This window comes from Cryptotermes secundus, unplaced genomic scaffold (genome assembly GCF_002891405.2).
Source record: "Cryptotermes secundus unplaced genomic scaffold, Csec_1.0 scaffold1921, whole genome shotgun sequence".
Classification (NCBI taxonomy): domain Eukaryota; kingdom Metazoa; phylum Arthropoda; class Insecta; order Blattodea; family Kalotermitidae; genus Cryptotermes; species Cryptotermes secundus.
In genome coordinates, this window is record NW_019735493.1 from 24,006 (window position 1) to 49,099 (window position 25,094).

Genomic DNA, 25,094 nt, shown 5'->3' on the forward strand with positions numbered 1-25,094 from the left:
ATGTACCCTATTGAACACCCATAATGGTTTATTGGGTCCACACATATCATGCCCTAAACCAAGTGAGGAAGGTCTTTTGGCCTACTCTATTGAAACTCATTTTACATCCATATTTCCGCTTTATTTGGTGACGCTGTGAGGATAATGAATGGTAGGGATGTGGAAGGAATCGGTCATGGCGTAATTGAAGGTAATATCCAAGAATTTTCCTGGAGGGACTGAGAACAATAACGTAAAAACCTCGTCCAGTATAATTGGTATCCGGCCCAAGATACAAATCGGTTGCCTCCCAAATACAAGTCAGAAGCGTTACTGGTTTAGCCAGCGTGGTCGGGTTTCCTATGTAATTGTAATTCAGGATATGTAAAGTAAAAAGTAAAGCCGTCCCTGTAACAGGACCATAGGGTTGCGAGACGTTGAGGCTCCCACATTTTCTAGACAATCTGCTCACAGATGGCGATGAGGTTGTTAGCCTTACGCGCAAGCGACCTCCGTAGTCTAGAGGTAATGTTCCCACCTCATGACTCGTAGTACGCGGGTTCAAAAACCCGGCGGAGATCGTGGAATTTTTAAGGGCGGAAAAATTCAGGGAACAAGTCCTCCGGGAGGGACTTTAAGCCGTGGGTCCCGTGTCGTAGATTTACGGCACGTAAAAGAACCTCATGTCTCTAGGAGACCTCTGAGCAAAATTAGGCAACATTTCCCGTCCAAGTAGTTTCCAATTCCTCCGGTAGATGGGGGAAGTATTAGGTACCACTGCCAGAGGAGGGGGGACCTCTCTGACAGAAAGGGACTAACTATTAGATACCACTGCCAGAGGAGGTTGGAACCTTGCTGGCAGAAAGGGATTGATAGTAAGCACCAGTACCGGTAGGGTATGGAGACAGTAGAAATTAAAGGAGGACGCACAATGGACCACTAACCGGTCTAAGTGCATGGGGAAACCCACCCCCTCAATACGGAATACGGAAATAGCCTTACCCGCCTGTCGCGCTTTACCACCAGGAAAATTCCTGGTACTCATTTCCGTCAGAAGCTGAGTTGACCCCAGGGTCATAGTGCGGCTGGAAGGTTTAGGTCAATTGAAAAAATCTAATGACCTCATCGGGACTTGAACCCTCGACCTTCCGGCTTGTAGCATAGTGTCTCAACCAACTACGCTACCGCGTGCCCCCATTCAGAATATGTGCCCCTTTAAATCGACATCACTGCAGTGTCGCATTGAAGGTCGACGAATGTCACGATATATGATACTCCGTGATGTTCGTGGTTGGGCCGTGATGAATTACCTAAATTAGTTCCCAAGAGGTGAAAGGAAGCACACGTGATGTCATTGGTTGAAGCCACTCAGGAAATTATGGAGAAAACATATTCGGGTACGATGAGAATGATAACGTAAGCAGGCCCGTAGAGAGACACCGCTTTCTCGTTGCTTAACACTTTATTTCGTAACATAACTTCACTGCTGGCCACCCAAGCTGTAAGTTGCACGTTGCCTTCTTTTCTTTTTAGAATACTGTCAACCGAAACTGTAATAACATCGACTGTTTCCTCTGTTTGTGAAACGGAAAGAATATTACAAGATTTTTAAATATTATATGTAATTATAAACGACATTTTTCATAGTATTATTTTTTTACTGCTAGTGGGGTGGGACCAAGCCCCTTGTACTGCAGCCACTTCTGGCCTACTGTACCAACCCCAGATGATAGGTGAGGGTGATTGTGGACCTATTGGTGGAATGAAGATCGGCAGGGGAAACAGAAGTACTCGGAGAAAATCTGCCCCAGCGCCACTTTATCCACCACAAATCCCACATGACCAGACCCCGGGATCGAACTCGGGCCGCCGCGGTGGGAAGCTAGCGACTAACCGCTTGAGCTATGGTGCGGCTTTTTTTTTCATAGTAACTTACAATGTACATATTTGAAATGTCTCATTACATCTGGGGTACGCTGTAGCGTAGTCGGTTGAGGCCGTATGCTACAAGCCGGGAGGTCGCGGTTCGAATTTCGATGAGGTGATTGGATTTTTCAATTGGCCTAATCCTTCCAGCCGCACTGTGGCCCTGTAGTCGACTCAGCATCTGACAGAAATGAAAACCAGGAATCTTCCTGGAGAGTAAAGTGCGGCCGGCGCGCAAAGCTGACAACCTCACCGCCATCTCTGAGCCGATTGTCTAGAAAATGTGGGAGCCTCGACGTCTCACAACCCTATGGGCATTCATGGCCTTTTTACAGGGATAGCTTTACCACTTTTTGACCTTTTACAAGATAATAAAAGTTCAAGGACTGCCTCCATGATCTAGTGGTTAGAGTTCCTAGCTACAGATTCAGAGGTTCCGGGTTCGATTTCCGGCGCTACCAAATTTTCTGAGAAGTAGTGAGTCTGGAACGGGGTCCACTCAACGTCGTGAGGATAATTCTGGAGCTATTTCAAGGAAATAGCGGTACCGGTCTAGAAATTCAAGATTAACGGCCATAGGGATTCGTTGCGCTGACCACGCGACACCCTCTATCTGCTAAAGTTGGCACTAACTTCGCCGACAAGCGGCGGTCGCTCGGTCGGTATAGTCCGCTTGTGGACTAAATCTACGGAGTTTGTTTTTTGTTATATACTCGTACTTACCATTCGTAATAATACGTCAACTTACGTTATAACCTATACAATTGAAATATCGTCGTCAAATAATCATTTATTCTGTTTAAGGGCAGTTCAACCATCGGGAGGTTCCGTAATCGGATTTTTCAGTGATGACGTTTGTGATTTTCGTTGTCTTCTCGAGGCAGATTGAGGGATAGTGCCTTTAAAAACGTGACGAAATGTTCCCGACTCACCATTCATCATGTTATGAGCCTTCATTCAAAACTGTACAATCGTAACTTAATTACTCGGTTTTCAGATTCGATTTGCAGCTCACTGTGCAAGGCACGGTTCGACGTGTTCCTCGAATATGTTAATTCTCATATATGAAATAAAGTGCACCCGCACTCAAACGCCTAATTCACACATACAAATCGCCCGAATTTGAGTTCCCCCTTTTCCTCCCTGGCCAATGCTGCTTACTTGCTAGCTAAAGCAAGCTGGGAGATTGTCGTCATGGTAACGCGAAATTGCGAGACCGGAGTTAAATAGTATATTCCATGCAAGAATGTCGTAAATGACATCCACAATTGTATCTTAACGTGTTTTTATTTATTTTGTTTATGGGTTATTTTAATTGTGGCTGGATCCGGGATAGCTCAGTCGGCATGTGACGTGCTGGATGACCGGTATTCGATTCCCAGCAGGCGTAAGAGATTTTTTTTCGTTTCCACGTCGTCCAGACCGGCTCTGGGGCCCACCCAACCCCCTATCCAATGGGTACCGGGGTAACTTCCCGGGAGTAAAGTGCCTGTGCGTGAAGCTGACCACTCACCTCCATCTAGTGCCGAGGTAAAGGTAGTGGAGCTATACCTCCACTCCCCCGTACGTCGCGTAGTTGGTTGAGGTATTATGCTACAAAGCGGAAGGTCGCTGGTTCAAGTCTCGATGAGGTCATTGATTTTTTTTTTCAATTGACCTAATCCTTCCAGACGCAATATGGCCCTGGGTTCGACTCAGTCTCTAACAGAAATGAGTACCAGGAATATTCTTTGGGGTAAAGGGCGGCCGGAGCGTAAGGCTGACAACCTTACCGCCATTTGTGAACCGATTGTCTAGATAATGTGGTAGCCTCGACGTCTCACAGCCCTGTGGGTCTCCACGGCCTGTTAAAGTGATAGGTTTACTTTACTTTACAACACGAACCGAATGTAAAACGAAAAAGAAATTGGGGGGGGGGATACACAGAGTGAAAGGTGATCTCATGCGTCTCTCTCTCTCTGATCCCTTTTTTAAAGTAAGGAAAGATTAAAAATGGCGGCATGATATTAATTCACTTTCGGAAACGGGCTTCTCTAACTTTATCGTAAGCCTAAGATGGTAGACAGTAATGCTTTTGCGCGAAGAAATTGAAATACATCACTTATCTGTACATTATCCTTTCTATACAAAGTATGTTCTCGAAGTGGCTGTAACTTCATATTTCTCGCGACTTTGATTTGTGACTTAGTTACACACAGCCGAAACAAATCGTAATACGCTTGTAAGCATTTTGCATCTACTCGAGAAGGCTAAAGAACTGAACCCACTCACGATCTTTCGGAGTATATTGCTGAAAAGAGACACGAACAGCTCTATCTTCTGGGATATAACACCGTATAGGCCGTTGGAGCCGGTCACGGTAGCTGAGCGGTCTAAGGCATGTACTGTCTTCGCTCGCTTGGAAACCGGGATCGTGGGTTCGGATCCCACTCAGGGCATGGATGTTTAGTTTGTGTGTGCGTTTTTCTGTGTTTGTGTACAGGTAGAGGCCTTGCGACGAGCTGATAACCCGCCCAAGGAGTCCTACCGAATGTGTAAGATCTAGAAAAACCGAAGTGAACAGAGAAGTTCATGGAGATAGGCCTAGGCCCACTGGGGCTGTAGTGCCAAGGAAAAAAAATGGGCCTGACGTGGTAATAAATGAAGATTACTGCTCTTTCGGGTGTGGTATTTGATCTGGTAGAAGATTACCGATGGTTCGGAGGAACTTACTGCCTCTATCTTCAGCTTAGAAGATTGAATGTGGAGGCATCACTTTCCGTTGAAACGTCAGTAAAATTTTAGCAGGACGATATGACGTCATATTCCATAAAAACAGCAGTTTATATGTTCACCGCCATTAGCGCCACCATTCTGACACTAATAAACAAAAGAAACGAGTTTACATAATCTGTTGAAGATATTCTCTTTTGCCGAAACAGACTCTTTTTCTTATTACTATAATTACTAGCATGTCGCCCCCTCTAATAACATTCGTCAAGGTGTTTCGAGGAGAAAAAAAGAAATTACTATCTTTCTCCCCTGGTTTCAACTATGTGCCTCGCGACAATTTATTTTATCCTTATGCTGTGCTTCTGAGTAATTGCCCTGTCAACAGCATATGGCGGAGTGGCAGTTACATAGATTTTTCACGACAAATTTACAGTGTAATATAATCTTGTAGTTCAGCCTTTAAACCAAATTGTTTTTCTGTTTGCTCCACTATGGACCTAACTTTGCACTGTCTCTTTGCATTAAACATACTCTTCAATATATGAGAAGTCAATTTACTACTACCCTCAAGAAAAGAGAACTTTATTACTCGTAAATATGACTGAAAACGATCGCCTCTGTGGTCTAGTGGTCCATAGTTCCTGGCTACAGATCCAGAGGTCCCGGATTCGATTCACGGCGCTACTAGATTTTCTGAGAAGTAGTGGGTCTGGAACGGGGTCCACTCAGCCTCGTGAGGATAATTGAGGAACTATTTAAAGGAAATAGCGGCTCCGGTCTAGAAAACCGGAATTAACGGCCGTGGGGATCCGTTGCGCTGATCAGGCGACACCCTCTATCCGCAAAAGTTGGCACTAACTTCGCCGACAAGCGGCGGTCGCTCGATCGGTATAGTTCGCTTGCGGACTACAGTCCACAGAGTTTTTTTTTTTGTATAACATTTTGGTTTGCTTTGGCCTGTGCACGAAACTTGACATTTTGCTTCATGTATTGCGGAAAACCTTATCTTTATATATACGTTTTCAATTGACGCCCTGATTTTCAGGATTGCATCTGCATACAAGCCGAGAGACGACTGGTGCCTGTATGTATAATAAAGGGAATTAAATTGGATAAAAGCAACACGAAAATCGGGAAGGAAATTTGCTGGTTAGTTAATGACTATTATTTATGCGTATATGTATATATATATTGTCACGTGTTGGGTATATGTCACTCGTCAAGTAAGTTCACACCTTATCTGATATAGAGAATTTATTGCACATTCGCTCTTACAGTCACACAATTTACAATCTCACAATTCCTGTCCTCGGCAGTATCACAAATTATCACATCAAATCTTCCAACCACGCGTTCGGGTCTTCTTCCTGCGACTGCTGCTATATTTCAACTGTCTTCGGCGGCTGCTACATTTTAACTGTCTTCTTAAGTCAAAGTCACATTGCGACTGACGGTCACTCAGTCAGTAAGTCTTGGTGTCGAGCCCCATCTGGGGCTCATGACCAGATATTTATTACCTTTAACAGTTAAGGTCTTGTTTTTGTGTGGCGCCCTCTCTGACGAGAGGACGAGTTTGTGTTTTGTATTTAACAGTTACGGTCTTGTTTTTGTGTGGCGCCCTCTCTGACGAGAGGACGGGTGTGTGTTTTGTACATGCTCCTGGTCCTTGCTAGCGCAGTCGCCTAATCGTGTTTACGGAGGCGTTGTTGGGCAACGCTGTAGAGGGTTGTTTACTGCTGCACAGTAACCGCGACATCCCCCGCTACGTGACCGCGAGGGAGGGGGGCGGAGTATTGACTGGCCCGTTACCGTAGTAGCGACAGCGCCCGAGGTTGTTACGTCACCGCTGGCGGGGGAAGGGATGTCCTCCATAGCGCAATACGTCAGACTGCTCCCTTCTTAAGGTTCTTCGTCCCGAATAGCCTAACAGTACATCCCCGTTCCTTTTACTTGCAGGCTGTTCTTGTAACGTCTTTTTCTTTCTTATCCGGCTACTCCTCTTGCAGCGAATATCCTCCGTCCGTTAAATCCGCTCCCCTCTTAAGACCAGCTCGTCTCGAGCGGTTTCCTGTTAACTTGCCAGAAGATGCAGTTGTATCACATTCCCTCCTTCACTTTCTCCCATCGCACATTCACTCTTGCTCAGGAGGCCGGTGCTTCTAATTTACCGGCTCCTCTTGTGTGCTTTGCTTCTTTTTCGTTTTGGAGGGTGTCGACCCCTCCATAATGTCCAGTTTTTGATGTTCGTATCTGCTGGGGTTCCGTGCAGCACGTCTGCTTGTGCACTTGCACATGCCTCGTATTTTCCTTTCAGGACGAGTCCTTGTGTCGTCCTCTCACGTTCAAGCTCTTCTCGTGCTTTCTTTGACACATCTTTATGCGGGCTTGTGCGTGACTCCAACTGATCTCCCTGGAGTCTGAGTCTCTTGCGCTGTGTCACATTTGCACAGCTAGTCATCTTCTTGTCGGCCGCGACCACTCGCTTCCTCCCGGGTCCACCAGTTCCCTGAGTGAAGTTCTTCACGATGTCTCTCTTGCGTCGTGCCACTGTTGCGTGACGGGACATCCTTATGTCGCTTCTCTTCTGCGGTCCACAATTTCTTTGGTTCCAAGATTTCCTGATGATATTCCTCTTGAGCCTTGCCACTGTTGCACGGCGGGACACCTTCCTGCAGGAGGCAGCGACACGCGACAAGTTTTTTTAGATTTTCACTGCAGTAACTTTTCAGATTGTGACCTTCTGTTTGCGACACCGTGTAGTATTGTAGGCTGGTAGCAGAGTTTCTGAAGAACTTGCTGCCTCCATCTTCAGGGTTGAAGTCCGTTGTGTTATTTGCACATGTTGCAAGAGATTTGATGCCTTAAATCCATGGAAATGGCTAAGAAGACGAGGCATGCTGGCCAATAGGAACAGTTAACAAGAAAAACAACCCTTTTCAAGGTCACAGCACTGTGGTACACGAGTCTCAACAACAATATTTGTCTATGCATTTCAGTACCATGTCCGGTGTTCCTGTTGATCTTTTGATACGTGAGGCTTTTTCATGCGGTGATTGAAATGGCCCGGCGCGAAGCTGGCCTTTTGGCAACAATGTAGTGCTGAGGCTAGGTTTCGCGTCATCTCTCTATACGTCTTCACGATTAGGACTTTACAGAACTCCTGATTTTATTTCGTTTTCGTAGAGAATGTTGAAACGTATTTGTTCATTTATGTGCCTAGGAAGTACCGTCTTTTGTTTTGTATCTGTTCGAGGAACGTAGACGTTCTTTGAAATTCTGCTTCGTCTTTCATTTGTTTTCCCCTCTAAATCGATTTATGTAGATAAAAACTCATTACCACGTGACGATCCATTGATTGGTTCATTGAATTTCGCAGACGTACGTGAGTTTTAGTCCTGTTTTGTGTAAAATGAAGAACGCCGACGTACAAGCTTGAGGCGCGGGGGGGGGGGGGGTAGGATGGAATTAGGTGCGCATTGAATTTCTGTTCGATTTGCGATGAATTCCCAATTGAATCGTTTTATTGTTAGATTATTCTACGAGATGCTAGCGGTTGGCGTGTCTGTCAAAATTGTGATATTCTGAAACCCGATTGGGCGTATTGCTGTTTCGAGTTCCTCGCAGAGTAGTGGTACATGTATTCGTGTCACCAGTAAACTTCCTACAATTCACAGCGAATAGTCTATACAAGAATGAAGACCTAACATTTGTAGCGATGGTGTATTAATGCAATTATTAACTTTTTGAACATTATGCAGTCCTCATTCTTTTTCATTTAAAACAACTTTTCGGAGGCTGTACGAAAATACGGACCAGCTCTGTCTGTTGGACTTAACTGAGTACATTTCACCTGAGGATGCGTGACAGTCCAGTTTCTAAAACGTTGTTTTAAATAAAAGTAAGGTAAGGTGAAGCTGTCCCTGTTCGTAATTAATTAAGCGCTATGCCTTGAAGTCCGGTCTAGAAAACCGAGATTAACGGCCATGGGGATCCGTTGCGCTGACCACGTGACACCCTCTATCCGCTAAAGTTGGCACTAACTTCACCGACAAGCGGCAGTCGCTCGGTCGGTATAATTCGCTTGCGGACTCAAGTTTGTTCTGAGGTAACTTTGCTGTCTGTGTATCCCCCCCCACCTTATTATGTATTCTATACAGGGATTCTGTCTGACATGCTTACATTGCCGGAAGTAATTAGGGGTTAGTCATTCTACCTCATATTGATTGTTGTAATTTGCTGTTTAAATTGAAGGACTGCACTTTAATATTGTAAGACCTGGGTGGGACCCTCTCTCTCCTCGAACCATTGTTGCCAAATGTTGTTAACTGCAGAACTTTGCTGCTGATTCAGCGATACACTTATTCACGATAAAGCGTTGACATTTACATGCAAGTTCGCGCGCGTGTTTTGTTTAAAGTTGCAAGCTGTAGGAGATGGAAGGTCTTTGTTCTCACTGAATATCTTCCGTACTCGAGACTCTCGGTCGCTCTTCTCATTACAGGGAACTGTCTTTATATTCATAAAGAACTGCAGCTGTGTGAGCTGAAAGTGCCACATCCGATCTTTGTAATCTTTGGAAAGCATTTCATTCCCTCTTAGACCCCGACGAAACTTCATCCACATTTTTAGTGTTTCTAGAATCCCGTTAATGGACTGCGCATGTCTGCCCTTCACTTTATCCTCTGCTTCAATCACGGATGACAGGTACCGAGGAAAATGACTAGGATTCGCAGAAACGGGAACAGATTACTCAGTTTGGAATTGAACCAGCTTCTTTTCGGTTGTGGATGGAGGGTGATAATAGCTGTGCTCGACTGAGTTCAGTGTTTTGGAATATTTCCTGTTTTCAGTAGACCGCCTCTGTGGTCTAGTGGTCAGAGTTCCTGGCTACAGATCCTGAAGTTCCGGGTTCGATTCCCGCCGCTACCAGATTTTTCTGAGAAGTAGTGTGTCTGGAACGGGGTCCGCTCAGCCTCGTGAGGATAATTGAGGGGTTATTTCAAGGAAATAGCGGTTCCGGTCTGGAAAACCGATAACGGCCGTGGGGATTTATTTACGCTGACCAGGCGACAGCCTCTATCCGCTAAAGTTGGCACTAACTTCGCCAACAAGCGGCGGTCGCTCGGTCGGTATAGTTCGCTTGCGTACTCAAGCCACGGAGTTTGTTTTTTTTTCACCTTTAAAATTCTTAATATTCAGGATTAGTTTCTTCGGTGTCGGGAAACTTTATGGTAAATTGCGTTTCCTCCTGCAACCGCAGATGATACTCCTGACATCCCTGTGGCATGCATCATATCGTGAGTCATGATATCACAGATGGGTCCGTCTACACAAAAACAGTATCTACGAAAATAAACAAAGACAAATTGATATTAATGTACCACCATTCGTTTATTGTGCAAAGATATTCCGCTACATGTTTCGACCTTCAAGAGGTCATCATCAGGCGTACCTGCAAGAATTGAGTTTAGTTCTTGAATTGTATTTTAATATGGATTCAAATTGTTACAGTTTTTTTTTATTTTCGATAGCGAATACCACGTTATTGTTAAATATATGTACATAATAAATACACACTGAATATACTCTAATAATATATTTTTTAATTCTGTTTAGATATTAAGACTGATTATTTTTATATATTTTTTTATTTTAATATTACATAGGTATTAATATAGTTTTTTCCTTGAAGATAAAAATTATTTTTTTTTAATTTTCCAGTTTTATTTTTCAAATTAATAACTCGAGATATAGAGTTGGTTCTAAGATAAGCTTAAAGTTAGTAGTTTTGGCGTTCATCATCAGGTTTTGTCGTTGTTGATAAGTTGATAAATCGCAGGTCGACGCAGGTCAGAATGTCTGTAGCGTCGATTTACTTCTTTCGTCGTGTAAGGGTTGTTCGGCGGGTTTTCTGCCTTGTGTCATTCTCAACTAGTTTTGTTCTTGTAAGCAGAGAGTTTGGTGCTTACTTACTTACTCACCCACGGAGCTGAGCCCTTCTTGAGGAGCCGCCAATTCTGCAGCTACTCAAGAATTTCCCAGCATTTTGTGGAACCCGAATGTTCATTACCGTGTTCACAAGAGCCCTCCACTGGTCCCTATCCTGAGCCACATCAATCCAATCCATCCCATCCCATCCTATCTCTCTAAAACCAATTTTAATATTGTCCACCCACCTACGCCTTGGTCTTCCCAGTGGTCTCTTTCCTTCTGGCTTTCCCACCAATATCCTATATGCATTCCTCGTCTCCCCCATTCGTGCTACATGTCCTGCCCATCATCCTTTCCTTGATCAATATAATTATATACTTGGAGAAGAGTACACGTTATGAAGCTCCTCATTATGCAGTTTTCTCCAACCTCCTGTCATTTCATCTCTCTTCGGTCCAAATATTCTCCTGAACACCCTGTTTGGTGCTTACGCGTATACGAGGGGATCCTTGTTGTTGTGTTGTTCGCGTTGCATTTTTCTAGATTCTGAAAGACCCTTCTTCCTGTTAATTGTGTTCTTATGGTGCGTGGGACCGTCTGTGAGTAAGCGCAAGGGAGAAAGTCATGCTCTTCAGCGTCGGCTGATGATTAATTGCCGTCAACTTCTTGTCTTTCGCAAATTGGGGAGAGACGACCATTACCGGAACGTCTAAGCCCACTGCAGGAACACTCCGTGTTCCGCAAGGACATAGTTCGGTAATTGCTGATGTAGCTTTTCCGTGTACTAATACTCCCTGAAGACGTATGGAGGAGTGGAATTGTAGTCGTAGCTTTTTAACCTCGGCACTAGATGAAAGTGAGTAATGAGACTCACGCTCCTGCCGTTTTACCCGCGGCGAAACAGCCCTCGGGACGCATTATGTAGGAGCCTGGGAAGGCCTCAGTGTCAGTATGGATGCAATAGAAAAGAGAACAATTTATTTCTTTTGTCAGAAGTCGAACCCCGATATCTCGGTCGTCCAGCTCTTAGTGTTGTCCCTATCCCGACTCGTTCTGGGCTATACAGCGTCAAATGATGGAATGATATGGCTCCAGCGTTAGTCTGCAAAGAGGCTGAGGAAACACTTGAATAACGTCAGGATAGCCAATGTTCCAGCCTAGATTTGAACTGACAACATCCCTAACCCAGTAGAGAGTTCATCGCTAGACCAGCGTTTTCAAATAGTAATCTGTAGTGAGTACAAAAACCGCCTCTGTGGTCTAGTGCTCATAGTTCCTGGCTATAGATCCAGAGGTTCCGGGTTCGATTCCCGGCGCTACCAGATTTTCTGAGAAGTAGTGGGTCTGGAACGGGATCCACTCAGCCTCGTGAGGATAATTGAGGAACTATTTAAAGGAAATAGCGGCTTCGGTCTAGAAAACCGAGATTAACTGCCGTAGGGATCCGTTGCGCTGACCACGTGACACTCTCCATCCCCCAAAGTTGGCACTAACTTCGCCGACAAGCGGCAGTTGCTCGGTTGGTATAGTTCGCTTGCGGACTACAGGACACGGAGTTCTTACTAATGCAACAGATTAAGGCTGTATGCCTTCGGAATGGAATGCTAGATTAATCGTCAATACCAGCTTCGTACGGAAATAATAATAAGAAGAATAACTGTATAAATCCCGTCTTTAATCATCCAGGATTATTACTAACATCGTGAGGAATTTTTGTGGAAGAAACCTGTACCTCTATATTCGAGGAATAGAGCATAACAAATGAAGAAATAAATAAATAAAATTCTTATTCAGTTTAGGTAACGGAGTTTCGTGTTTTTGTGTGTTACAGATCGTCGTTATAGGGGGCAGTGTACTGGACTCCGTGGTAGCGGTCAAAGAGACTTCGATATTGGTAAGTTGTGCGTTCCTTACGTAACACAAATTCGTGCAATTGTTGTCGGGGATTCCTGTAATTGTTTTCTTTTACATATCTCTGCATCGTGACCCAAACTCTGTTGCATCATGCACGTCAAGTAAATATGGGTATTGGTCTGTCACGGTTTTGGCCTCAACTATTACGAATATAAACAACAATACAGTGGTCGCGATAATGTACGTAGCAACAGGAGAATGACGCACCCATTTTAAATACTATTACTGACTTCTACAATAGCAATATTTGTTCCTATTTGGAAGGATCATAGATCGATACACATCTCGATGAATTATCGACTTATCTCGAACATTGTCTTTGGAACTATCATCACCTTTTGAACATACGTTAGAAGATTATTACAGATTTATCATCCCGTTTTCACTTCTTCCGATTCGCAACAATAATTATTTTACTGAGGAAGGTCGTCAGCCTTGCGTCTGTATTTTTGTCCCTCAGTGGCAGGGTGGCTCCCTTATACCCAGTGCTTAAGGTGGAATGAAAATAGAACCGGGATGGTTTTCCCCTTTTAAGGTATTGTACATTGCATTTACTGCCAAAGAAGTAACGGGATGCTTTTAAGCCATTTAGAAAAGAACCGGGATGCCATCCCGCCGCATCCCGCCCCACCTCAAGCCCTGGTTATACCCCCAAGCACCGGTTCGATTTTCGTCACCTACGACTTGCAGGGCTACGGAGGAATTCTAATAGCGGGGACACACCAAGGAAACTGGCAACCGTAACGCAACCGCAATTACCGAGAACTGTTATCAGCCTGAATTGAACATATGTTAACTGAATGGAACAGCACAAATTGAGGAAACTGAGTTGCCGTTGTAACTGGAGGCACTACTGAGGAAACGGTATTTGCAGAAAACTGTTGTTTGCACAGCTGCATAGTTGCTGAGATAGCTCCGTTATAGTGATTATACTAGAAGATCGGGATTCGATTCCTTACACGAGCATATTTATTTTTCCTTTGATGACATTCACACCGGTTGGGGAACACACAACTTCCATTCAGTGACTCCCGGGAGCGCTCTTCCTGGAGGTAAAGCGGCGGAAGTGTGAAGCTGACATCATTATATTCGTCTGGTGTCAAGATTAAGAATGCATGAAGCTTTACCTTCACGCCTTTATGACGTGGTGTTTAGTTAAGGGCAGGGGAAAATGAACCTTACGAGCTTATTGTTTGTGCATTGCTCCGCAGAGAACTTTAATGTAGTTACTTATGTATCCGTTTGCTGGAAACAGGACTGAGAAGTATAATTTCTGGACGTACATGACATTTCGAAACACAGCGTTTCGGAGACTGGATTCTGTCTCCGTCTTCATGTAAAACCTACTCATTTGGGCCCAATCGTTAGAAATAATTACAGACAGACAGAATCCAATCTCCGAAACGCTGTTTTGAAGTATAAACAAGACAGTGTTTTAGATAAGAACAGGACGACGGGTAATATCCAGAAATATAATATTAGTACCCTGTACCATCGTCACAGAATATACAAAATTATAATTTGCCTGTAGTTCTGTATGGGTGTGAAACTTGGTCTCTGACATTAAGGGAGGAACACAGACTGAGGGTGTTTGAGAACAGGGTGCTCAGGAGAATATTTAGACTGAAGAGGGATGAAGTGACAGGAGGTTGGAGAAAACTGCACAATGAGGAGCTTCATAACTTGTACTCTTCTCCAAGTATAATTAGAATGTTGAAGTCAAGGAGGATGAAGTGGTCAGGGCATGTAGCACGAATGTGTGAGAGGAGGAATGCATATAGGATACTGGTGGGAAAGCCAGAAGGAAAGAGACCACGGGGAAGACCAAGGCGTAGGTGGGTGGACAATATTAAAATGGGTCTTAGAGAGATGGGATGGGATGCAATGGATTGGATAGATCTGGTTCAGGATAGGGACCAGTGGAGGGCTCTAGTGAACACCATAGTGAACCTTCGGGTTCCATAAAATGCTGGGAAGTTCTTGAGTAGCTGCACAATTGGCAGCTTTTCAAGAAGGGCTCATCTCTATGAGTAAGAGTAAGTGCCAGCTTCACAAACTTATGTACATGACAGTGCCTAATCCCTATCCGAATAGCCCTAAGTTCCATCAGATGGAATCATCATGATACATGACGTTTGTAGGCTCCTGAATAAGTAATGGGAAGGGAAGAGCGGTTTTAGTGTGAGGGTTGCTTGTTATAGTATCAGTCTCTCTATGCATGGATCCTACAGAGTTTTGTTTTATTGTTAGTGGTGTGGGACTAAGTCCCTTGCACTGCGGCCACGTCTGCCCTATTGTACCAGCCCCAGATGATAGGTGAGGGTGATTGTGGAGCAGTTGGTGGAATGAGGATTGGCAGAAGAAACCGAAGTACTCGGAGAAAACCTGCCCCAGCGCCACTTTGTCTACCACAAATCCCATTTGACCAGACCCGGGATAGAACCCGGGCCGCCGCTGTGGGAAGCCAGCAACTAAGCGCTTGAGCTATGGCGCGGCCTATCCTACAGAGTTAATCATGGATTAAAATATTTGCGAGAACAAGTAGATACAGCACCACATATTTCTCCTCATTACTGAAATACTTTGCTGGACAAACTTTCAGGTTCTGAAATGTTTTCGTAACTTTCGTGAACAGGGCTCATAGTCTTTGTCCCTGTTCAGTCGTATAATGGAGAGCGTTATGTTCAGTTCTGCAAAGTTTGTTTGGAGAAGCTTCACCTACCTCGTCACTTTGAATTCATCCTATATGAGAAGCATCTGAGAATGGAAATCATTTTGACAGTATCGCACAAAACCAAAGGAACTTAGCGACTCCTACAGGAATTCAGCCAATAACCTTTAGAATTAGTCTTTGAAGTTTTCAGGACTTTAACTCCATGCTGAAGAATGCGAAACTAGTTTAATTTTAATCTATGACAGGTATCATCCTCCAACCATAAGTTACGTTTTCAAATGCGCTGATATTAAAAAAAAAATCAATTTTCTTTGTCTTGTTTGTTAGTTTGCCTGTAATGTAACGCTCTCCTGTTTGTTTATGAATTATTTCCTTCCTCAGAATTCTGCAGTCTGCCTTAAAGATTTCCTCTGGTTGTGTAAGAATGTACCCTCGATGTTTAACGTTTTTCTGCTTCACTCCTTTTTCCCTTTCACTGTTTTATTATCACCCAATTCTGAAATGTTTCCGTTCTGTGTCTGGTGTCTTTCTTGACTTATTTCCATAACAAATTTGAATTCTTTCCTTGAGACACTTTCATCTCCTTAAGTGTGTCCTATTGTTTCTAAACTGAAACATTCTTTGCCTCGCAATTATGGTTATGTTTTCCCGCTGTATTATACGAGTACTTTCTGCATCTTTGTTTATTCCCCCCCACCCACCTTTTGTACCGATCTTCATTTAGAAATAGCAGGTTAGATTTCTTTTTACAGCAAATTTTGACCAAACTTAACGATATCCGCCATCAGTGCTCTCTGTTTCCATGAATATTAATTGTGTTTAAACCTTAACGTGTAACTGGGGTTTCGGCCATATTGTGATATTTCTTTTTCGGCTTACGCTACAGAATATTATATGATAATGTTTATACAGATGTTCTGCACTGACTGGATCCTTAATTAATTTACTAATTTGAGAATTAATTCTGATTCTGAGTATGCCAGAGGCCTTAATTTGTGATAATCGGAAGAGAAGGAAGTCACAGCTGCAATTAGAGATGCATACGATATTTTACCTCGATATATCGATATTCACTAATCGATATATCGGCTATATCGATATTATGTCAAAATATCCGACGTTTTTAAATACAATATACGTTTAAATTTTTTTAAATTAATAATGATAATATTGTATGCACTTTTAATAGTAGTTGTTAGTGTTAGTAAATTTCATTAATTTTATTGTGTAAATATCTTTTACGTTAAAGTACGTGTTTCCTTATTCCATGCATTTCTTTTGTGAATGAATATATCGATGCAGCGCTATATCGACCACAGAAACGTTTATGCATCACTGACGGCGAATAAGTGATACATCCGTGGATTGGCTACGCGTTAAGTATACAGTTTCTCAGGTGTTTATTTATCCGTGCCAATATTTCTTGGTAACACGAGTATGAAACAAATAAAGTTGCCGCAAAGGGTCCCAGTAGTTGAAAATTTGCCGCCCTGCACTATATGTTCGTGTAGTTAGGGTAGGTAAGGTAAAGTTGAGTTTTTACTCAATCAATAAAGTATCACGCCATGAAGAATTATGGGGAGGGGAGGAAATATAACCCCACTGTTCTTGACCTCGGCACAAGATGGGGGTGAGTGGAGGCCGCGCCATAGCTCAACCGGTTAGTCGCTGGCTTTCCACCGCGGCGGCCCGGGTTCGATCCCGGGTCTGGTCAAGTGGAATTTGTGGTGGGCAAAGTGGCGCTGGGGCGGGGTTTCTCCGCGTACTTCGGTCTCCCCTGCCAATATTCATTCCACCAAATTCTCCATCATCATAATCACCCGGGGCAGCCTACAATAAGTGGCCGTGCCGAGTGGACCCAGTTGGACTCCACCCCTCGCTTTACCCCCGGGGAAATAGTCCCCGGTATCCATTGGGTAGGAGGCTTAATGGGCCCCAGAGCCGGTCTGAACGTCCAGCCCCTTGAACATCATTATACCGATTGGGCTATTATGTATGAGCCGACCAAAATTAGTCTCAGTATAATTTTGTGTGTGGATATTGTGTAAGTCTACACTGTTTATATGCAGCTAACAAACCCGAGCCGTGACTATAACCACAATCAAACAAGACACTGAATAAATATTTAATCACAGGGTTTTGTGCCCGGGTTCTCTCGTTACTGCAGGTAAAATGTAGGTTTACATTCGCAACCGCATCAAAAGGTCGCTGAAAACGCGAGAGATATCTGCGTAACAAGATTCCGGCACATCTCGCTACATGTGCTGCATAACAGCTGAGTGGTTGTGGTTTACACAGATGTCATACATTAAACAGGACGAAGTTGAATAATTTTTGGTTAATTTATGTTCGTTTCAGTTAACCGGCAGTTATTTATGTGTAACTGGGCAGTCACTTGTAAAGGGTCGAATAATCTAATGAAGTATTTTTTTATCGTCTCTTATTTCTGTCCCTTTTAATGCTTGTTTTTTATTTTTCTTCATCTTGAAGATGGAGGCACCATGTTTCGCCGAAACGCTGATAACCGCTTACAAGACTACAAGGTACCGTAACCCTGAAGACCATAATAGGGTTGTTTCCATTTTCTTCTTTTATTTCTAGACCATCCTTCATTCATTACTTTTCTTTTTGATTTATTTAGTGATCAGAGTTAATGGCTACAGGTCCAGAGGTCCCGGGTTCGATTCTGCGATAATAGATTTTCTGAAAAGTAGTGATTCTGGAACGGGGTCCACTCAGCCTCGTGAGATTAATTGAAGATCTATTTCGAGGAAATGGCGGCTCCGGTCTAGAAAACCGAGATTAGCGACCGTGGGGATCCGTTGCGCTGACCACGTGACACCCTCTATCCGCAAAAGTTGGCACTAACTTCGCCGACTTCGCTCGGTCGGTATAGTTCACTTGCGGACTAAAAGCCACGGCATTTTTAGTTTTGAATTCCCTCTCTGTAAGAGAGATTCTGAGCCTTCGTCATTCTCACTTATCATACATGTAAAATGTCTCCTTTACAGACTTGCCTTCTTCTGATGTTGATGGCCAAACATGTAAGGCTTTTTAAATATTAAATTGTTGCATTTGGTGGAACCTTGATATTGCCACAGATTTATGGCTGCGTGACTAACAATAGCGGGTTCTGGATTGGATGATTGGATTTATTAACGCCTTGTTTTACAATCTCTCTTAATCACAATCAATTACAACAGTTCACAATAAATGGCTGCCTAAGACTCGTTCCCGTTCTCTTTCTCTTCATCCTGATTTGATTCGATTCTGTACTATTTATATAGTCTCGAGGTGGACCCATAGAGAACACATCCTCTTTTTTGACAGATCCTGTTTACCACGCCATTGCCTAGCAACATATGTCCTATAGTTCCACATTACGCTTCTGCGGGAACGTGTTAGCGACCCGTTGCCTATGAATGGACATGGCGCGGACAACATGGAAAACACTTCCTGCAATTCCTTTTGTATTGTTGCATGCGCGTATTTCGGGCGTTGCCTATAACTGAGTCTACATGTCACAATATTAATTCCCTTTTTATATATTTTGTCATTTATTCTCTTCCTTCCTACTCTGACTTATTTTCTAATGTTATTTGCAAGTAATCTAAGACAGTGCGAAGAACAATTTCGGTGCAGTTCTTCTTTTCTCAAGAATTAAAAGGAAAGGGTTCGTTAGTTCTCCGAGGCGCCTCCTCTGGGAGCAGGCAGACCCAGGATTGAACTCACAAGTTTGAGGAACAAACTGTGATGTTCGGCAGTCTTTGCTTGGATCAATACAGATCCCAACAGTGTAACTGCCATCTCAGATAATGTACTTAAACGTAGCTTTCCTCCATTACAACTTACATCTTATGCATGTCTGCCATGTCAGTCGGTACTAGAGGAGGTGATATTTTCTCATCCGTGGTTTGAGAATAATTTTACTGAGGGGCTCACCTGAGTAGAGTTCCTTTCCTGTCTGGGTCGTATGATGCGCTGAATGCCATGTTTTTGTAAGAAAATGTAAGGCTGCAAACGCACCTAACAACGAGCAGTGAAAGTACGAATCTTGTTTAATGTTAACCATGTTTTAAAACAAAAAAAACTCTTCGTTCATATGAGAGACATATTTTTCTTTATCTTCTTAATGGGGAACCGGGATAGCTAGGTATAGTGACTGGCTACGGGTTCGACGACCGAGGGATCGGAGTTCGAGTCCCGGTAAGGGTAAGATTTTCTTCTTTCCACGTTATTCAGATCGGTTCTGGGGCCCACCCAGCCTCCTAGCCAATGGGTACTGGAGTTAAAGTGGCCGAGGCATGAAGCTAACCACTCAACTCCAACTAGTGCCGAAGTCAAGAATATGTGGTCTGTACATCAACTCTCCCATGTGTCTTCATGGTATAGTGCTTAATTAATTAAGCACAGGGACAACTTAACAACTCAACTTTATTGCGTTAGTCAGGAATTCCCTTCAAGAACACGCACGCACGTACATAAATCATGGCCTCCAATCGACAACCGATGACACTGATGTAGCAGTACTTCTCTAACCTGGTACTGTGTACCAATTTAGAATCTCACCCGGGGTTACGGGCTCTTACAGTACGTACTGTTATACACAATAGGTTCGTAATAAACAAACCAGTATCACTGCATTAACATTTGTTTATTCTGTATGCTTGCTACGTGTTTCGATCCAGCTGGATCATCGTTGACCGCCTCTGTGTTCTAGTGGTCAGAGTTCCTGGATACAGATCCAGAGATCCCGGGTTCGATTTCTGGCGCTACCAGATTTTCTGAGAAGTAGTGGGCCTGGAACGGGGTCCATTCAGCCTCGTGATGATAATTGAGGAGATATTTCCAGGAAATAGCTGCTCCGGTCTAGAAAAGCGAGATTAACGGCCGTGGGGATCCGTTGCGCTGACCACGCGACAGCCTCTTTCCGCAAAAGTTGGCACTAACTTCACTGACAAGCCGCAGTCGCTCGGTCGGTATAGTTTGCTTGCGGACTACAGGCCACGGAGTTTGTTTTTTTTTGGGTGATGTTAATGTTCTATTTTTCTTTTTGAGCAACGGTGGTAAAGTTATTATGTATATTGTATCGTGTCCTGTGCAAGACTGCCACGTTTGCTTGCTGTTAGATAGCGATTGTTCCCGTTCTGATGTTCTCTTTGTATTATTTCTTATAGTAGACTATTTTCGTGATACCCTTAGTCTGCCCATTCGAATCATTCTATAGTACTCCGTATGCCCACCTTCAAACAGACTATAACAACCTCCTTCCTAACCCCTATCTACTGTACCATCTCATCTTATCTGATACCTTGTGGGTAACTCTACAACTAATACAGCATCGTTAAAGAACATACGAAACGGTTTGCTTAGTTACTGAAGTTGTATTAGCTCAGGAGATCTGCACAGATACTGAAATAAAGTGTTTAGAATTCAGAATTTATGATCTTATATTTGGATGGATAGATGTGCAGGCCCTACATTTTGATCTTTTTTTTCTGAACTTTTATTTAAAAAAGGAAATATGCTTCATATTGTCACGTGTATGTGTGACTGTCGACTAGGTTTTCGATTGGAGATTGTATTTATTGACCAATTAATCAGGTCATAACTACAGTTAAGTATAACACTATCGCTAATTCTCACACATAGCACACGCTATGTATTTTCAGATTCCTGTCACTAGTCGTTTCCCGGTAACGGATCTTAACAATGGAGATTTTTCAGCTTCCGTTCTCAACTGCACCGACTAAGTCTTCTCTTCACAGACTTCCTCACAACTCTAACGAACTCAGAGTTACTTTACGACTGGCGGTTTATCGCCATTCAGTTCGTTTCGGCGACAAGCCCCTTGAGACTCACGACCAGTAATGTTTTCCAACTGAACACTTGCGGTTACAGTCTTTATGTAACATTCTCTCTGACGAGAGGGTAGGTCTGTCGTTTATAATTTGCTGCTGGGCCTCGCCAGCGCAGTCATTCTCAGGTCCCAGTGCTGCGGGACGCATGACCACATTTTACTGTCAGATTCGAGACTCCCCAAACTGGACAGCCAGGTCCCCGTATTTATATCCCCCCAGAATCAAAGTGGCCCGGTTATACCAACCAGGCACTAGGTTTTCTCTGACGAACTTCGGAACCCGTCTCAGGGATAACTTCTCGGCATGGACCGCGTAGAAAACATCACTCATTGTTTTACTCCGGTCTTCTTTGAGAACATGCTTGTTTGTGAAGGCGTTACTCAGTAACGGCTGCCTATGTTTGCTTGCTAAGAATCTCTTCCTTAGCAGCGGATATTGTTTCGAGGCCGTTACCCGGTAACGGGTCAACGCGCTACAGTATATTTTATAAAGTATACTAGCTTTTGGAATACTGTTTTATTCTTATAAGGTTTGTGTGATTTCTCATCGGTATTGGAGCAGCAGTTACGTAGCACTCAGTGGAGGTCTTTACGGATTCGGGACCATTGCCAGTTTTTATCGACTTAACAATAGATGTACAGTTTCTGGGAGCTCGTTGTTTGACAGTTGTTATTCTAAGGATAAAGCATCACCGTGACTGTTCGTATGAATTGATCTAACAATAGAAATAGTTCACTGTGGTCTGTATTCATGGTTCTGACCTTTATATGGTGGCTTACATTATGCATTTGCGTCTGAAATGAGGTATTTTTACACCTACAGAATCTGATTGTTAGCGCTGTTTTAAATATAATTTTCCTTATTTTATTGTAACTTGCTTAATTATTGAAGGACCTCACGGTTTCTCGCGGAACTTTGTATTATCGCTATGCTTCTAGAACTCACCCAACCATTTTGTTTTCTAGTTTCACACCCTTAACAATATCAACATGGAGGCATTGCGAACTTTATTTTAAATGTAGTATACGTTTGTATCGTGATTACTGAATAATGATTTGAAAGGGGTGGAAGGAAGCGATTGTGACAAATTTAAAGTTACTTCCTTGGCATACGCCTGGAGGGAATGAGAAAAGCCACGAAAATATCACGATAATCTATGTTCTGAGTAGATTCGAAACTATCACCTTTTTTATATGTTTGAAGCGTTACCGTCCAGACCAGCTTGCTCGATCTTGCGCAGTGCCGACGAAGGAGCGACACTAGTGACATCTAACATAGGATCCTCAAATTCCCTGCGGTAGTGGACCCGTACTTCAAGAAACGTACAGCGTTTATTAAAGCACCCTTTTCAGAATGCAGGACAGGAACGTCAAGGCCTCGCGACGCCTGCATTCCGTTTAGTGGGTTGTGGAGGATGTAGACCGTAAAATATGTTCAATTTAATATTTATTTTTTATTTTCTTCTTCGTCTGTTATGACCATATCCTGAGCCAGTTTGTATTCAGTTGGAGGCAGCAGGTACCTCCGAAACTTTGATAAAGTTTCACCAGATTACACGGCATTACACATAGAAGACTTTAACCTACGTCATTGTCATTAGCCTGTCTCGTCATGGCTGAAGAGTGGGTCTTCTACCCTGAAGATGGAGGTAACATGCTTCACCGAAACGTTAGTTTCTGTCAAACTACACAGTGTGACATCCAGTAACTAATCTTTTGCTAGATCGAATATGACAAATGGCATTGCAGGACTCGTGGCGAAATGCAGATCCAGACACAGTGTATGTATACACCAAGAAAGCCTCATGGCATTACCAATATTAGGAAGTCACGCATAAAATTCCTATTGAACAGACACAGCGACTAAATTATAGGTAACATTTGCTGTACGATCTGTAAAAATTTACGATCCAGTCTGCTGTGTAATTGACAGATTCAAAGGATGTTTATTCTTGGAACAGTAATAAAAAAGAAAGTGTAAATGCTGCCCTGCGTCTTCACAAAGACGTCGATAAACTAATGAATTATTCAGTACCGACACCTGCTGATATAACAATGCGATGTGTGTGTGTCAGTTTGTTTTCATTACCAGGTAAATCTGTGGACCCTGACCTTCTGCTCTACCAGATTTACTTATTTCGATACGAAATTAACAGCTAAGCTATACATATTGTAGGAAACAGGAGATAGTTGAAAGCCACGTGGCTGCAGTTTCACCCGTCAAGCCCGTGGACTGGCATCGAAGTGTTTGATGAGGCGTTGTAGGGGTCTTGGGTTCGAATCTCGCCTAAGGCATGTGTTCTTTACCCTTTATCGTTATGAAACGTCTACTTTTGCTGTTTCACGTAGGAGCAGTCCTCTTTCCCTCCTCAAGGAATATGTACGTATTTCACGCCTTTGAGTCCTGGAACGTGAAGACCATGAAGCCTTTGAAATGGAGCGACCAAATAAGTTGTTTTAAGCGGTAACTTTTCTCATTTGTATTCTATGCGTTCTCGGTTCCAATCTCGGCCACGGCACCTGTAGTAAACCGATTAACGTTTTATGTCGATTAATTATTAGATATTTATTGATTTATATATTGTTAGAAACATAACAAGGAATGGATGTTTGGTATGTATATGCGTTTATTCCGTGTTTATGTGTCCTGTGTTTAGGTAGAAACCTTGTGACGAACTCGTCACTCGTCCAAGGAGTCCTCCCGTCCGTAAAATGATCAAAATGAAAAAAAAAATCGACACCGTAAAGGTATAAGAGGAACGGATTAAGTAAAGTAAAGCTATCCCTGTACCAGGCCGTAAAGGCCCATAGGGGTATGAGACGTTGAGGCTCCCACATTATCTAGACAATCGGCTCAAAGATGGCGGTAAGGTTGTCAGCCGCTACGCGTTGGCCGCCCTTTACCCCCAAGAACATTCCAAGAATATTCCTGATACTCATTTCTGTTAGAGGCTGAGTCGACCCCAGGGCCATAGTGCGGCTGGAAGGATTAGGTCAATTGAAAAAAAGCCCAATTACCTCATCGGGACTTGAAACCGCCACCTTCCGGCTTGTATCATAGTGCCTCAACCAAAGTAAAGTAAGTAGAAATGTAATTTATCACAGAAATACGGACTGCTAACTAATTAGCTGTAGACTCCGAGGGATCAATACTCGCTAATTCCGGAAGACGGAGTTCTGAGGCCGGTTAATGTTGTAGTAAGTTTGTAGACTGATAAATTTATAGTGTCAAATGGGAACTTAGACGAAGTTATTCAGGATTCTTTCTGATTGGGCTAAAGACAAGTTCTGGAACTAAAAGTGAAAAAAGTAAAACTATCCCTGTAACAGGCCGTGGAGGCCCATAGGGTTGTGAGACGTTGAGGTTCCCACATTATCTAGACAATCGGCTCAAAGATGGCGGTAAGGTTGTCAGCCTTACGCACCGGCCGCGCCTTACTCCACAGGGAAATTATTTAATTAATTCCTGGTACTCATTTCTGTTAGAGGCTGAGTGAACCCCAGGGCCATAGTGCGGCCGGAAGGATTAGGTCAATTGAAAAAAAAAATCCAATGACCTCATCGGGACTTGAACCCGCGACCTTACGGCTTGTAGCATAGTGCCTCAACCAACTACGCTACCAGTTACGATTGAAAATTACCTCTCCATTATTCCGAGTCATAACAGAATAGATTATCTAAACCGGTTTGTGGTTTTAAGTCTTTAAGAAACTGGTTTCTGGTTGCGAGTCTCTGGCAAATCGATTTAAGAAACGTGATTCCGGATGCTTGCCTTTAGGACCTCATTTCCTGGATCAAGGTTTTAGTCTCTCCTCTTTAAGAAACTCGACGTTGTCACTAAGCGACGTTATATGGTAATATCTCTTGTGTTAACCCACTTATGAACAGTGTTCATTCTTCGTGCACGATTCTTTTGTCAACCCGAACACAAGAGGGAACTTTGACATTTTTTCTTCAAAGGTTTCTTTTGATGACATTTCAAATGTGACGGCCCCCAAGATCTTGTGGCTCGAGCACACGATTCAGTAAATCATCCAACAGTGGCTTCCCGCGGATGGGTGGGGGGGGGGGGGGAAGACACGCGGGGTGGCAAAGTGC

The 25,094-nt window shown here is 43.4% G+C and overlaps 1 protein-coding gene across 3 annotated transcripts in view; it reads left to right on the forward strand.

The window, feature by feature from the left end:
- Nucleotides 1-25,094, forward strand: part of LOC111869485 (pseudouridine-5'-phosphate glycosidase) — a 192,252-nt gene that overhangs the window by 17,857 nt on the left and 149,301 nt on the right. For all 3 annotated transcript variants that reach the window (XM_033753448.1, XM_023861057.2, XM_033753447.1), the window contains one exon: nt 12,380-12,442. In XM_033753448.1, coding sequence (XP_033609339.1) covers nt 12,380-12,442 — 63 coding nt within the window. The remainder of the gene's footprint in view (nt 1-12,379; nt 12,443-25,094) is intronic.